At 34.5% G+C, this 15643-nt stretch overlaps 2 protein-coding genes across 7 annotated transcripts in view; one reads left to right on the plus strand and one right to left on the minus strand.

Moving 5' to 3' along the window:
- LOC107083936 (microphthalmia-associated transcription factor-like) overlaps nt 1-7553 on the plus strand; it is a 46210-nt gene extending 38657 nt beyond the window's left edge. For 3 of the 5 annotated variants that reach the window (XM_015373530.1, XM_015373532.1, XM_015373533.1), the window contains exons 3-10: nt 2563-2778; nt 2868-2963; nt 3328-3445; nt 3573-3665; nt 3797-3853; nt 4625-4700; nt 5597-5744; nt 6511-7553. In XM_015373530.1, coding sequence (XP_015229016.1) covers nt 2563-2778; nt 2868-2963; nt 3328-3445; nt 3573-3665; nt 3797-3853; nt 4625-4700; nt 5597-5744; nt 6511-6903 — 1197 coding nt within the window. In that variant the 3' untranslated portion in view covers nt 6904-7553. Of the gene's footprint in view, nt 1-956; nt 1200-2562; nt 2779-2867; nt 2964-3327; nt 3446-3572; nt 3666-3796; nt 3854-4624; nt 4701-5596; nt 5745-6510 lie in introns of those variants that run through there. The other 2 variants (XM_015373534.1, XM_015373531.1) reach the window with 2 other exon arrangements.
- On the minus strand, nt 6824-15139 carry LOC107083937 (2-epi-5-epi-valiolone synthase-like). 2 transcript variants are annotated; one of them, XM_015373535.1, is made up of 7 exons: nt 14969-15139; nt 13479-13518; nt 12891-13275; nt 11763-12002; nt 11280-11532; nt 11101-11178; nt 6824-6949 (listed from the first exon to the last, which is right to left on the minus strand). In XM_015373535.1, the coding sequence occupies exons 1-7, from the start codon at nt 15033-15035 to the stop codon at nt 6927-6929; spliced, it is 1086 nt and encodes a 361-aa protein (XP_015229021.1). In that variant the 5' UTR covers nt 15036-15139; the 3' UTR covers nt 6824-6926. The 2 variants fall into 2 exon arrangements, with proteins under 2 accessions (XP_015229021.1, XP_015229022.1); XM_015373536.1 differs by having other exon boundaries at nt 12891-13390; nt 14969-15071.
- Nucleotides 15140-15643: the final 504 nt, after the last annotated feature.

The raw sequence follows: 15643 nt of genomic DNA on the forward strand, positions 1-15643 counted from the left end.
CTCTCTCATCTTTTTAAGTGGGAGAACTTGCACTATTGGTGGCTGACTAAATACTTTTTTGCCCCACTGTAAATCAAAAAAAAATTTTTTCTCCTGTCAATATGCTCTATCCAGAACTCCACAAGTCGAAACGTTTTAGGTTCACCTGGTTTAATTCTATATAAAATCTTCTTTAAGGAACCTTTGTCTATCCGATTATTAATTGATTACTAAAAAAATGATCGAGAGATTAATCGATTTGCAAAATAATTGTTAGTTGCAGCCATTATACAAACACATTCTACATTCCTCAGGTTTTTATATATAAACCTCTTATATGTTTCGTTCTACTCACTAGTTACAGTATGCATTTCGTAGAGGAATAGAATACGGTGGCATTTTATCATGGCTGACTGTGACTGTTGATTTTCAATACATGAAACTTATCAAATAAAAGAGATAAACTCTAATTAAAACAATACGCAATATGTTCACAGTTTGACTATATACCATAGTTATTAGGTGTTTTTATCAGTTCATTCAGTGCTTGAGTTCCAAAGGAATCTTTTCAACGGCCTCAGAAATATCTGACATTATCCAACCATTATTCTGTAACCTGTGATTTTTTTGTGTGTGTTTAAACCCCCTGCAAAGAAATCTGTCAAGGGAAGAGTAATTAAATTTGCTTTTTTTTCAATCTGGAGATTGGTTGTATCAAGCTTGAATAAAATCATCTATTGAAGCAAACTTCAGACTAAGCATGGGGAAGCAGTGTTTTTTTGTGCAGTGCTGAACTGGGAACACAAGCAAAGTATCTATATAGGTTAAAAAGTGGAGGGGGCAAAAAAACTGCCCCAGGCAAGTTTCAGCTAAAGAAGTGGCCTCACAAGACAAAGGCTTTAACTGTTGGCAGCATGTCCTAACATCAAGTGACATGCCATAAAAGGAATAAATACAGTTTTTACATAAAACAACACAAGTTTGAATAGGATCATTGTGTTCACTGAGATTCTCAGACATGCATAGCTAATTACTTTTCTTGCCTTTGAAAGGATGAGCTGGATGTGTGTCTTCTCACTCCAGCAGGCGCAGCAGAGGAGGAAGCTGCAGCAGCATATCTTAGCTGAAAATCACACTTGCATTTTTATTTATTTATTTATTTTTGTAAACCATCCAAAGAAGGAAATATGCTTGAGATGCTTGGATACCAACCTTATGAGGTAGGTCTGAAATCCTGATATATCAAGAAATGAATGAAAACATTTAGTTGATCAGAATATGTTTCAGTTCAACATCTAAACTCTTGTTAAGGTGTCTCCATCAGTGCCTTTATAATGTCCTCAAAATTAGAGTAAAAGGGAGAGAGGTTTACATGTGAGATGGATGTGGAGCTCCACTCCATTTAAAATGGGTTACATTCTGACAAACGCCATCTCTGAAGTTGTTTTTTTTTTCTTTATCTGTCTGTGTGTGTGGTTCTGCCTGCAGACATATTTCTGGATCATTAATGCTGGAGAATTAATGAGCCTCAGATAACAAACGCTTAATTTGTATGCAGAGGTTGATAACTATTTTTGGCACTGTCTTACATTATTTTAAAAATATATTGAAATATTTCTTGATTATATTCATGTCTTTGGATAACAAGATTCACAAATCTTTGATCTATAATGGAAATTTCCTTAATCTGACAACATAAAAGTTTGTAGGAAATCGGGGTTCAAAGGTGTATATTTTAGCAATAATGTCTGGAAAGTAAAAAAAAACGAAACAACTATGTTGCTGCTCTCGCTATAAGAGTTATCATATTTGTATTGCATCCTAAGGCAAAAATTAATCTTTTCAAATACTCATTTTGTTTTTTGACAAATGAAATAAAGTCCAGAAAAACCTCAAAGTTTTACAGATTTGTTTTTAATTTGGAAAATGGGTGTAACCAGTCATCCATTTTACAGGATAAGATGACATACTGCTGGGTTTATGGTAATGAGATCAGATGAGTTTAAAATTTTTTGAAAATGTCCTGGACTTCAGGGGCGCTTCTTTGTTTTTTGCCTTATACCGGTATATATGTTTTTCACCTTTACATGTGTGTTACTTCTAGCACAAACTAGATGCATCATGCTACTTTAGCCATGTAGTTTTATCTGAAACCACCAACTGGATCATGCAGTGTGCAAAGCTTAATCCTAGTCTGACTTGTTATCAGTTCTACAGTAATACTAGTCTTGAGAACATAACGTTTTCGCTTTGGTTTTTTTCACAAATGAAATCTTTTTTCTATTTGAGTTAGACTGTTTTTTTTTTTTCATAATCACGTTTTGTCCCCTGGCTTAAAAGATAATTTAGTTAGGTCACTTAAAAAACACTCAATTCAACAATTTATTCCTTTTGTATTTCAAAATAAGAGCACAAACATGCTTACACACTCATTTTTTTAAATCTTTTAACACTCTTCTTGGCATCTAAAGCTCACAACGAAACCTTAAACTTCGTATTGTCAAAGTTTCAGGCTGGCAGCAATGGGTGTTTCATGAGACTTTGACAAGAAATAATTTGCTGCTTTTGTTGCTCAACCAACAGGTCCAGACTCATTTGGAAAACCCTACCAAGTACCACATCCAGCGTTCCCAGCAGCAGCAGGTTAAGCGGTACCTGGGAAAGCTTGGTTCCCAGGCATTGAGCTTGCCCTGCCCCAACCAGTCCTCTGACCACGGGGGCATGCCGCCAGGGCCGGGCAATAGCGCCCCCAACAGCCCTATGGCCTTACTGACCCTCAACTCAAACTGCGAGAAAGAGGTGCGCCGTGTCCCCTTAAAGTATGCTTGTGCTTGTGCGTTTTGTGTTGGTGGAGTTAATTACACATGTGTCCTTTTGTGGGATTGCAGATGGATGATGTCATTGATGACATTATTAGCCTGGAGTCAAGTTACAGTGATGACATCCTCGGTTTGATGGATCCTGGACTTCAGATGGCAAACACGGTATGTATGTGCCCTTTTTTATAATGCTTTACTACCACACAGAATGGATTTTATTCTTATGAAAGATCACAGCATGAGAGATGCCTGTGATAGATTAAGAATTGATATTTAAAAAGCTTACATCCCAAAGGAATATTCTTGAAGACGAAAGAAGTTCTAAACATGCATTTACATTTCTCTCTAAAAACACCAGAAAAGTCTCTGGTTATTTTGGAGCTCAGAGCTTCTGACAGATTCAGACTTTAGAAAAATAAAAACACTATTAGCAATATGTATAACGTCAAATCTCACCTTTTCCCACTGCACCGTCATTCTTACTATTCCCACCTCTAATAATGTATTCTGTTTCCCTTATCCTCCCCAGATTCCTGTATCTGCTAACCTTATGGACATGTACGGTAATCAGGGCATGCCGCAGCAGGGCCTGCCCATCAGTAACTCCTGCCCTGCCAACCTCTCCAACATCAAAAGGGAATACTCAGGTGAGCAGATTTAAGATTCCTCCATAGTATAAATTCTTTAATAATTAACATTATTATTATTATATTACTATTATTATATTATATTTATATAATTTTCTTAATAGAAAGTATGTTATTTATCACATAGTGTCTCAATCCCCGGCCATCATGCACATGCTGGACAAATCTGGATCCTGTGGAAAATTTGAGACCTATCAAAGGCCTGAGGGGTTCCCTGTGGGTACGTCTCAGTGTTTAGCTTCAACTTATTGAGCACGGGTGCTGGTGGTTTTAGTTTCTTTGGGAATTTTTTTTCCTATTCATTCATACAGCACTTATCACACTCTTTTAATGAAAGTGTTTTTTTGCCAGAAGCTGAGGTAAGAGCCCTCGCAAAGGAAAGGCAGAAGAAAGACAACCATAATCTGAGTGAGTTCCAGCTGATGCATTATATGATATTTGCAAAAAGGGATATATTTTGTCTGGTACAATAAAAAAAAAAAAAACTATCTAAGCTGATCTTAAAATATTTTCCATGTTAAATGTGTTTGTGTCTATATCTTATCTGGAAAAATGTCTATGGATTAAAAGGAAATAAAACAAAGCAAACTTTAAGTCAAGAATACAGCCAGAAAAAAATAAACAAATGAAATAACACAGGGTATTTTCCCTTGTAAATATAGGGTCAAAGGAGGGGGACAAAAGTAACACTTTTGGGAATGGAAAAACCCTTGATGGCTGTGTCAACAATAAATAACCGTATTTGGGGAACCTCCACCAACCTTTACATGCTACTCTCCTTCCATCATAATTTAGTTAAGATTTTCAGAAAAGAAGTTTATAAAACTGCAACTAATTATAATACACAGATAGACTCTTTATAGTCTTCATTCCCACTGCATCCTTTACTTAGTCTATCAATACATTTCTCCACATCTGTTAATGATAGTAGTTTGCTAGCTTTAAGTATTTTGATAAAAAAGATACATATATTTTCTGTAAACAGTATCAGGGCTCTGATTAAATACTTATTAATCATGCATTTAGTGCATAAAAGATGTCTTACCTATTTTAAAATAATGGAGAGCCAATTGTGATTTTTTTATTTCAAGATTTGTATGTTTTCTGGCTCTAAAATTTGCTATTAATTTAAATGTCTCCGCTGTTTTTCTTCCATGTTTTTCCTTGCTTGTTGTGCAGTTGAGAGAAGAAGACGGTTTAATATCAACGATCGCATCAAGGAGTTGGGAACTTTGATTCCAAAATCCAATGACCCGTAAGTTTCCTATTTCTTCCATACTTCTGCTTTAGAAAGCTAAACAAATAAAAATAAACTAGGATTAATACATTTATTAGGTTTTCTCATAATCTCAGACAGAGTTTTGGTTGCTTTGATTGGTTCTGAAAGTATTTCTTTCTCACACTGCAAACATAAAATAAATAGAAAATGAATTTTGCTAGTTGTCAATTTTGCTTCCTTTCGATAACAAAGTCCCCTCTTAGTGTTACTGCCTCTGCAGCTAAAAATCAAGTTAACATTTTCAAAGGAAATTCAGGGGAATTTTGTGCCAAAGACACTAAACCATCTGAGGCAATGCACTTTATTTGTGTAACTGATGAATTTTTGTATTTGCTCTGGTTGAACTTTTAAACTACATACTGGTGCTTTGATAACCCATGAGCTGCTAGTCATTAATTATAGCTGCACAGTTCGCTTTGGTTTACTTTGGCTATGAAAACAGTTGCTAGTTGTATGAAACACATACTTTGATGAAGGCATTTTGGTGTAAATGTTCATATCTGGAGTAAAGGATTATTAAGGTATTTTTGTTATATCTTTCTGTGACTTCTTGTGTGTTTTCTAGGTGATCCCAGCACAATTTTTGACTCTTCAGATATCTGTATTCAAAAAAACCCACCCTCATTGGAAGTTGCCACTCACAAATTGAATTGATCTGATTTTAATCCATTTCTAAATAATGAAGATGCAACAACTATTAAGCTATGTGCCATCGGTTCAGTTTGCCCTCTGTTAAAATGTTTTTGTGAGAGAAGATGAAACTATAACTATGATCCTCTCTAATGTTTGATGTTAGAAACTAAAGTGCTGCTTTTTATTTAAGTGTAAATAGAGAATGTTGATTTTTGTTTTCTTCTTTTGTGATTTTTTAGAGACATGCGCTGGAACAAAGGCACCATCCTGAAGGCATCGGTGGACTACATCCGAAAGTTGCAGCGCGAGCAGCTGAGGGCCAAGGAGCTAGAAAACCGCCAGAAAAAGCTTGAGCACGCCAACCGCCATTTGATGCTTAGAATACAGGTATAAACATTCATTGATAGAATTAATTAGTTGTATTTGGGTTAAATATATATACATTAACTTGTACTGTTCAAAAGTATTTCAATTTATTATGACAGACCAACAGGAAAACAATGCATAATTTCTATCTTTATTTGGAAATGGAAAATCCAAAAGTCAGCCTTTATTCTCATTCACATAATGAAAAAGCACAGTGGTGTCCCCAACATCCCTGGAAGAAAATTGGTTAGAAGCTGCAAAATACTTAAGACTGGTGTGAAGGTTCACTTTCCTGCAGGGAAAAGATCTGAGTTTGTGGCAAGACTTAGAAAGCAAGGCTCGCAGATGCTTTACATCTACGCTGACTGAGATTTAGTTATTTTGCAAAGAGAACTTTGCAAAATTACAGCCTTAATGCATGTGAAGGTGATATACCCTGAAAGACTTTCAGCTGTAATTGGATTTAGTTTTGTTTTTGCAAAGTATTTACTTTAGAACAAATGCTTCTCCTATTTCTCAGATATTCATTTGCAAACATGTGGATTAATGACGTCTCCCTTTCCTTCCACTGTGCACTATGGACTACTTTATCACACAAAACTTATAAGAGAGATTAAAGGTAGTGGTTGTAATGTAACAACTGAAGTTTGAAATTCAAGAGGAAAAATATAGAAGTATCTTTAAGAAGCAGCCCTGCTAGTCTGTTTAACAGAAAGATGTGAATAATGCATAAATGCCCAAAACCTTTAGTGACCCTCCTGTTTGTGCAAATGACTGTGACTTGCAGGAGTTGGAGATGCAGGCTCGGGCTCACGGTCTGGCCATCACTTCCTCAGCACTCTGCTCTGCTGAAGTTGGGGTGCGGCCCATTAAGAGGGAGCCTCTTTTGGAGGACTGTCACCAAGACCTCTATAAACTCCATCGCCAACACCATCCCGCCTGCACTCCTGAGCAATCCACCACACTGGAGCTAAAGGAAGGTCCCTCCAACTTTAACGAGGGCCACTACAGCTGTGTTCATGGCGAAGCAGAAACCAAACTCACTGACATCCTCATGGAAGACAACTTATCTCCTGTCAGAGGGGTGGACCCTTTGCTCTCCTCCGTCTCCCCAGACGCTTCAAAGGACAGCAGCCGCAAAAGCAGTGTCAGCATGGATGATAATGAAGAGGGTTGTTAGCGCCCCCAATGGGTAGATGGCTCTCATGTATCTTTAACCCCTCCATCTTGCCAAAAAAAAAAACCACAAGAGGATATACAGGTTCAGGTCTAGTTTTTTTTTATTTACCTTCTATTTCATTTCTATGTTTACATGTTGAATCTTCATTTTTTTCCTTTTTTTTTCTATTGTTTGTCTTTTCAAGCTTTCAAACTTGATTACAATGACATATTTAAGAGTATTTTCTTTAATCAATGCTTCAATGACAATAAGTTTCAAAGGTTAGAAGTTTTATATATCAAAACTATACATTTATCTTTTTATAGAGCTTAGCTTGTGTTTTTTTTGTCAACTCCAAAGAATCTAGGGAAACTAAATCAGTCAGAGGTGTAGATATTTGTGGTGAGGTAAACACTGCTTTGAAAATCAGTAGCAATAATAGAAAGAATGATATTTATTACAATAGTGCTTACACTCCTTGTGTCTTAGATTGAACTTGAATGTGCCAATGCCTTATTAAGAAGTGTGTACATCATTGTATTACGATGCACACATTAGCTCAGATTCCCTGTCAGTCTTCCAGATGAAATTACTTGCCTGATAAACAATCACTTCTAGATTTTTTAACTATTTATGATCCTCTATAGACATAATTCTATCTAAACATTCCCCTTAAGTATATATATATATATATATATATATATATATATATATATATATATATATATATATATATATATATATAAATAAATACCCTATGAAATATTTAAAATTGCACAAATTCAACAATTTAATTTAGTATTATAAGAAATAATCCAACTAGAAAAAAGATTTATGTACCTTTTATCTACTGAATGCTCTTTACAGGTTGTAGTAGATATATTACAAATACATTCCTATTGTCAAGACTACTTCCAAAATGTTAAAGTTTCAAAAATGGTCTGGAATTAAACCAATAGATTTGAGACTGGGATTATTTTCTAGCAGCATTGATCTGATACACAGATTTCTTAAAGATATCCTAACACAGAGTAAAGAAATACTGCAGAGGCGTTGCTTTCTTGCCTCTTCTTTTTTTTTTAGACTATTTATATTTATACCACTTTAACATTTCACAATGGGGATGTTCTTTTTTTTGATATGTGAAATTTATAAAGCCAATAAATTATTGATTTTATATGAAATGTACGGAATCGTCCAAACACTGGATTAACCTCTGTGGACTGAAATGTAGTTTATTAAGCTTTTGTGCCCAAACTTGATATATTTGACTTGTGACATCCATACGGAGAATAGAGCAACAGAGTTACACTATTGCATGTATATTTCTGCAGTTTGCAAATGTTGTAGCATGTTCATGAATAACCAGGAGCCATTACTGATAACTCGGATACAACAGTCTCTGTTTTGTCAAACTATGCAATGTTTGAAGTTGTGCCTGTGATACATCACGTCTTGAAATTATGTCATTTATGAAATAGCTTTAGACAGTGATACTTTAATTACCATTTCATTTAAGTGCCTTCTGTTACATTGGTGATGTGTGAGAATTTATGCAATATTTTTAACTGATTATGCTGGTATTTGGTGCTTTATAGACAAAAAAAAAACCTGGTGCGGAAATCCTCTAAAAAAAGACTTTTGGTCAGTGTGAGACAACAGGCTATGTATCTTAAACTCAAGAACCACCATTATTGATTTGCGATAGCACTTTTATTAATTGAAACATAAAGATCTTAGTAAGTTATTAAGAAAATTTTGATCAAATTAAAGTGTCTTTTGCGAATAGAAATTGAAATGTGCTTCAAAAAGAGTATGACAATTAAAATGTATTGAATTCAAATGGTACCGAAATGAAAAAGTCTTTTAAATAATATTGATTTTTAAAAACAAGGGCAGCATTGATATCAGAAATTAGTATGGTATCTTATGGACGCAAATCTCAAGCTTTGACTTTAGCTATAAAACATAGCATTTAGCGAGACAAAGAGTGCCAAAGGAAGAATGACTCAGCCAAGTTAGTCTTTATGATAACTAACCAAGCAAACTTTGGTTGACAAGGCATCACTTCCTCCATCTAAAAATGTTGAATTGGATGTTGAATTTTGGAGAAGATGGTTTCAAGCCTAAACAGTTGCTAAGTTTAACTTGGACCAATGAAACGCTAAAATCTAGTCCAAACAAGGCCAAAACAAGTTAATATTTGCATCCACCTGTGTAAAAGGCAATACAGGTTGCCATATATAGCCTATATATATATATATATATATATATATATATATATATATATATATATATATATATATATATATATATATATATATAGCCTGTATTTCCTTTTATTCAACATATTTCAATATGTAAAATTACTTGAATTAAAGTGGCTAAAAGGTTAGCATTAAGCTGTAGATGTAGGCGTTAAATTTTCTACATTTAATCACTGGCTTACATAAAATGGCCCTAAAAATATGGCCGTGGCTGAAAGTAAACAGTACATGAAGGATTAAAAAAAAAAGTAAATAAGTAATTATGTAACTGTTTTGGGATACATTCATGGCCACTGGGTCTGTAAAGTTTCTGAAAACTGTTTGGTTTTATAGACGGAAACTAACCTAGCTTTATTAGTTTTTCCTAATTTGAATTATGGACAAATAAATAAAAAAATAAATAAATAAATAAATCAGCTACCCTGGAGGAGAGCATACCGTCCTTTTTTTACCCCCAGTTAGCAACTGTTAGCATCGACTGCTACATTATCTTAGTTAAGGAGTGTGCAGGCTGGTTGTAGCATTTAGCTTTAAATACATTAGACATATTTATTTATTACTGAACATTTTTAAACTTAATATATTGCTGTTGTGTATTTGTTTTCCTGCAGTTACACTGGACATAAAGACATTTTTCTAAATGTGGTATAAATGTAGTGCACAATTGTGTGCCTACAATGAAAGATGCAGTGTATTTATACAAAATATAAGTTACATGTTTAGGCTACTGATGGTCACTTTCAAAACATCTTACCAGAAACAGGAGACATGAAGCTAATTTATTGTAATATACAGTTTATGCAAAATAAAATTATTAAAGTGCGAAGAACACAACTCCAAGAATAACAGTTTGTTTGGATATAGAGACATTTTTTCGTGTCTCTCACAGTGTTTTGTAATCTACTGAGTACCAACTCATTAACAGCCAGTAAAAAAGCTTGTAAGTGAACATTGGATCACTGCAGATGGACCTTTATGATTGTAAGACTTGTGATAAGATTAATACACAACCTTTTGACCGTGAGCTGGTAGCTTGTGGTTTAAACATGCGTATTGCACTTAGATTGTGGTGTATTTCAAATCCACTAAAGAAGAACCTTTTCTGTTGCTATTTAAGTGTCTGCTCAAGTTTATTCCGTGGTTCATGAAGTGTACTACAACTGTTTTCATTGTCAAAGTTTTATAAGGTAAATGTTGCAATACTTACTGTGCCCACTCTTCTCAGATTACTTAACTCACTTTCATTGGTACTCAATGTTAAACTACTGTTTTAGAGATATTAAAAGATTTTTTTTTTTTAGCTTAATGGCTCTGTGTGTTTTTCCTGCAAGTTTGAACACATCCAATGATTAAGACAACAAAAATTATTCATTGAAATTTACAGACTTAAAAAAATAAATTTCTCTAAAGATCCTGCTATTCCTAAACCACTATACGTTTAGGCCATTTAGATTGATATGGTGCATCCGTTCAACATAAGGATACTTGGGGCATTTTTTCTTTTCTTTCTTTTATTTTATTATAACACTACAAAAGTCTTTCTGTAGTGAATTGCAAATTGATTATTTTATTATAATTTTTTTGCTTAATCGATAAATAATTAGATAGCAAAAGCTTCCTAAAAGATTTTTTACGGAAGTAAACCAGTTAAAACTAAACCTTTTCCACCTAAAGAGTGCTGGATAGAGCATGTTGATAGATGAAACCAATTTTTTATCTTTAAACAGTAGTTTTTTTTTACAATTTGATATAAGTACTAGTCCAAATGGGTCGCTCTGTCAGCTAAAAGCATATTTTAAAGTCTCTGTACTCCAGTTAACTAATAATTGATTACTAAATAAGTTGACAATTATTTCAGTAATCAATTAATCACAATTACCTATTTCCGCCCTAATAATGTAAAGACCGATTAGAGTGCCATTCTTTTGCAAATATTTTATTCACTTATTACCAAAGCCAGAAAGTTCTTCAGTCCAGTTGTGGAATGCTTGGCAAATGATGTCATCTTCTATCATATCATGGAAGATTTCTAAAAAAAAAAAAAACAATTTACATGCAATAAAAAAATTAAGTAAATAAAATTGACTGATAGTGTGAAATCAATAAAAGGGACAGCATTTTTTTATTTACCAGCTCTTCCCAGTCCTGTTGGTAGAGGCATCCTCAGGGAGCCTGCTGAGTGCTTCAGACGCTCTTCAAGAGATTTTTGCACCAAGGCCAGGGAGCAGTCTTGGTGCCACACAGGTAGCTCCAGACCCAGCATACACCGGATAATACGATCCTTCTCTTTTTTTGTAAGAAGCCCCTTTTGGTGGGCCACATAGACCATGAGGGACATATCGATGTTTACAGCCTCCCCATGAAGCAGAGCAGGCAAAACTCTCTGTGAGGTCAGAACAAACGGAAACTCTTTAGTTTCATTTGTTCATGCAAGATGCACAGCTTTGCAAACACACGACTAGATATTTATACACAGCAGAGATGAATTTGACACATTTAATGTTTAATTTGACTTAAGCTCTTCTTTATTCTGTTTTAAAATGGCATCTTATATATAGTAATGCTTTAAGTTGTGTTACATACATTAAAATAGAGTTAAAACTGTTCCTTTACCATTTCTAGTTCGGGGCTAATAAGATGCCCAAAATCCACCAGCCGATCTAGATCATCCTCCCACAAATTTGGAGCCAGTTCCTCTAGCATTGTTTCTATGGCAATGCGCATGGATGCTGCAGCGCTGTCTTCCTGTTCAGAGTCACTGCAGGTTTCGGATGGCTGCAGCTTGGCATGCAACAGTTTCTTACCGTTCGACTCAAGGAGCTCAAATAGGCTACGGTGCTTCATCAGGGCCATCTGAAATCATGATATCTTTACTGGTACAAACGTAGCTGAATCATTGAACAGCTATAGAAACAAAATGATGATGCTTTAAAACGTTTTTCATTTTGCACTGCATGACATATCTACGGAAGAGGATTAGGGCCAGTGGAAAAATAAAAAGTTAACTGATTTTTAAATTGTATTTCAGTTTAGTATGGGAAAAAAGTCAGAATTCTGACTTTAATCTCAGAGTTCTGACTTTTTTCTCAGAATTCTGACTTTAATCTCAGAATTCTGACTCTTTTTTTATTGTCAGAATTCAGTCAGAATTCTGAGATTAAAGTCAGAATTCTGAGATTAAAGTCAGAATTCTGACTTTTTTCCCATGTTAAACAAATAAAATATTAAAAATCAGTTAACGTTTTTTTTTTTTACAGTGGCCCTAATCCTCTTCCGTACATATCTCTTGAAGGATTATTAAAAAAAAGATAATATCATGCATTTAGTAAATGCAACAAATCACAATAAAACACACCAAAAGTTGCAGAAAATGTGAAAGACATAAAAGTATGAATTTATATATATTTAATCCTCATGGAATGTTTATTTTAGCATATTATCAAGTTAAATATTGAACAAAATCAGTCAAAAAAAATAAATAAATTGAAGTTTATTAAAGTGAAGTTTATTTTTTCTGTTGAAGTCTCCCTGCAGCAATTTATTAATGCATTTTTAAACTAATTTTATAGTGGAATATAACTTTCTTTTAACAGATAAGTTGAATATGTTTACATGTATTCAAATAGGATTCTTTACAACATTAAACCACATCATAAGGAGGAATTAAGATATATGTAACTCATTTTATTCAGTGATTGGAGAATTGAGTTAATGAATTAATGGCCATGCAGAGACAAGCACCTTTAACATCTCTGCAAGTCCGTTAGAGATCTGCCGTAGAGGGAGAGTTTGGAAGAATGAGCTGTCTAAAAATGTTGCCACTGGTGGAACATAACTTCCTAGCTTGTTTTTTCCTCCAGCAAAGTTGACCCCAGTTTTGGCCCCGACACTAGCATCAACATATGACAGCAGAGTGGTTGGCACACGAATGTATGGGGTCCTTCGTCGATAGAGAGATGCTGCCAGACCAACCACATCCAAACAGACTCCACCTCCAAGTGCAATGATAGGCTCAGAACGTCTGTCAATCCCAAACTGGTGAACTTCCTCCAGAATTTTGGTCACTAGCTCCATGTTCTTATTCTCCTCAGTGGTGGGTAGAGGAAGGATCTTGTAAATGACTCCCCTGGCATCAAAGTATTGAGAGACCTTAGAGCCGTACAGCTGGTGTACAGTTTTATCAATAACAATAAAGCGCTTCACAGGTTTTGCTTTTTCGCTGGCTTGAATGTCTTCATCTCCTATGTGGCCCCAGAGCAAAGTGTCATTCATGGGATCTAGCAGGTCTTTACACTGAATAACCCTGTAGGTGAAAATAATGGGGCTCACCACGGTCCAGGAAGCTCCTTGGTCCAATTTCTTCTCATAGCTGAAGATCATTCATAGTAAAGTTAAAAAAGAAAAGGGGATTCAGTTTGGCCACTTTGTTAAACTTTGGCTTTCTGTGTTACACTATAACACTTCGTCTGTTGCAGTTCTTTGTTTAAATATCCTCATCTAAATATAAAATGTATAGTCCTGATTTAGACTGGTGCCCTAAGTGCAAAGTGTTATCCTTACTCATTTATGGTTAAATAAGAATCTGGGTTTTGTTGTCTTAATACTTTAATCCTCCATTATATTGAAATGGGGATGAGTTATGTGACATTCAAATAAAAGTAATGCACCAGTATCTAGTGCATGTCGAGTCACACATACGATATTCACAAACAAAAAAATGAAGCAAAGTTATATGAGGAAAAAAAAAAAACTTCCGCAAAAATATTGTGATATGGTGTTATTACAGTTAATTTCATCTAATTTTAGCTTGTTACTTAGAAGCATAATGATAATGGCCATATTATTGGTTCATATACTTCATTTAAAAGGAATTTAAAAATAAAACGTTCTCTAGGCTAGAAGAACATTAGCCTAGAAAACAGGTTATTATAATTCAGCTTAATTCAGTATTGGGAACTGTGCTTCATAAAGAATAAAAGTGTAATGTAAATAAGGTAAGTATCATGCTAAGAATGGAACGATTAAACTATTATAGATGAAATTTAACTAAGAATTGTGTCTTTAGGTAAAAAGGATCCAGCAGAAGACAGATGCACAATTATCTACAATATACCAATCATTATAATTAAAAATCCTACTTTAAAAAAATCATGTACTATTTTCTTTATGTGTTATTGTTGGATTACATTTTCTGATATAACCCCAAAAACAAGAAAAAAAACTTTTTGTGGCAATGTGTTTGTGGATCTAGGTTAAAATGAGTTCTTTACTTAAGTTTTCAGGTTGAGTTGAACTTCCTCAAAAACAGAAAGAAATCTTCCTCAGAAAATTGGCAGCTGCTAACTTCCAAAGAAAAACCTAGAATGATCTGCAGTAAGTTTAAAGAAGCACTTCCTGGCACTTAAAAAACAGAATATGAACCACTAGGGACAAAAACATGTATCATTTTTTTAGTAGACCCACTTCAGTTCAGCAATATAACCTATCCACATGTTCAGTAACAGGGAGAACATGTTCTCCTCTGGCATTGCTGTGCATGTTTATCAGGGCCTCAGAGCAGCCTAAAATAGAAAGGTATTTCTGCACACTGTCTATGGAACAGACTAATGTAGATATGTGTGCACTGTCTGTATACAGCAGGACTAGAATGTAAACTAAATGTAAGACAGAGACATATTTTAGGAGGGAAAGATGATCCTGGGCTTTAAGGCATAACATTTTCCTGTTTCAGCGTCATTACAGTGAACCTTTCATAGTTATTATTTTGGTTTAGACTGAAGATAAATTATTAACACAACTCATTTTCACCTTATACTTACATTTTAGCATCTGAAGATTTCCCATCCTTTTCTTGGCACGGTCCAGTTTGTCGAATCCATGTTCCATTTACCTGAACCAGATTAAACTCTGTTCCATGTGAACTGCTGATCTTACTTGAAATCATGTTTCTAGAGCTTTGCGTCTCTAACATGTTCATGACAAACTCTGACTTCCTTTATAACATGACACTAAGGACATCAGTGAACATGATCACAGCCAGCCTCCTCCCACCCCCCCCCACACATACACACACATATATGCACCTTCACTTCAGCTATCTGCACAGGCTTGTATTTCCATACTTGTTCTGTACACTCAGGCTTCTATACACCTTATTTCAAAAATGGAGATACTGCATTAAAAAAAATTAAATAAAAAATCAGTTAGTGTAAAATACAAAGCAAGAATAGTGAATCTTCTAAAACAGTTTTCTTATTATACTTGTAATAATGCAATAAAATTGTACTTTTTGTTTTCATTATAAAATGCCTTTATGCCTATACTGTTAAATAATTTTTGTCTGTCCTTTTATCTAGAGCTGAAAGGATTCATCGGATTAACTGTGATTAATTGATTATTGAAATAAGCTTTAAGTAATTTAGTAATTGCTTAATCATTGAATGGAGTATAGAGACTCTAAAACATGAGCAGTAACTATACCAAGATTGTTAAAG

The sequence above is a fragment of the Cyprinodon variegatus genome, unplaced genomic scaffold (assembly GCF_000732505.1).
Source record: "Cyprinodon variegatus isolate N-32 unplaced genomic scaffold, C_variegatus-1.0 Scaffold87, whole genome shotgun sequence".
In the NCBI taxonomy this organism is placed as follows: domain Eukaryota; kingdom Metazoa; phylum Chordata; class Actinopteri; order Cyprinodontiformes; family Cyprinodontidae; genus Cyprinodon; species Cyprinodon variegatus.

Bases quoted from the DNA above. Each gene is read 5' to 3' on its own strand.
- LOC107083937 (XM_015373535.1), bottom strand. From the start codon at position 15,035: ATGGAACATGGATTCGACAAACTGGACCGTGCCAAGAAAAGGATGGGA. The intron at 12,003-12,890 runs GTGCTTGTCTCT...TCATGATTTCAG, and splicing joins GACTTGCAGAGATGTTAAAG to ATGGCCCTGATGAAGCACCG. The intron at 11,533-11,762 runs GTAAAGGAACAG...CTGACCTCACAG, and splicing joins TTAGCCCCGAACTAGAAATG to AGAGTTTTGCCTGCTCTGCT.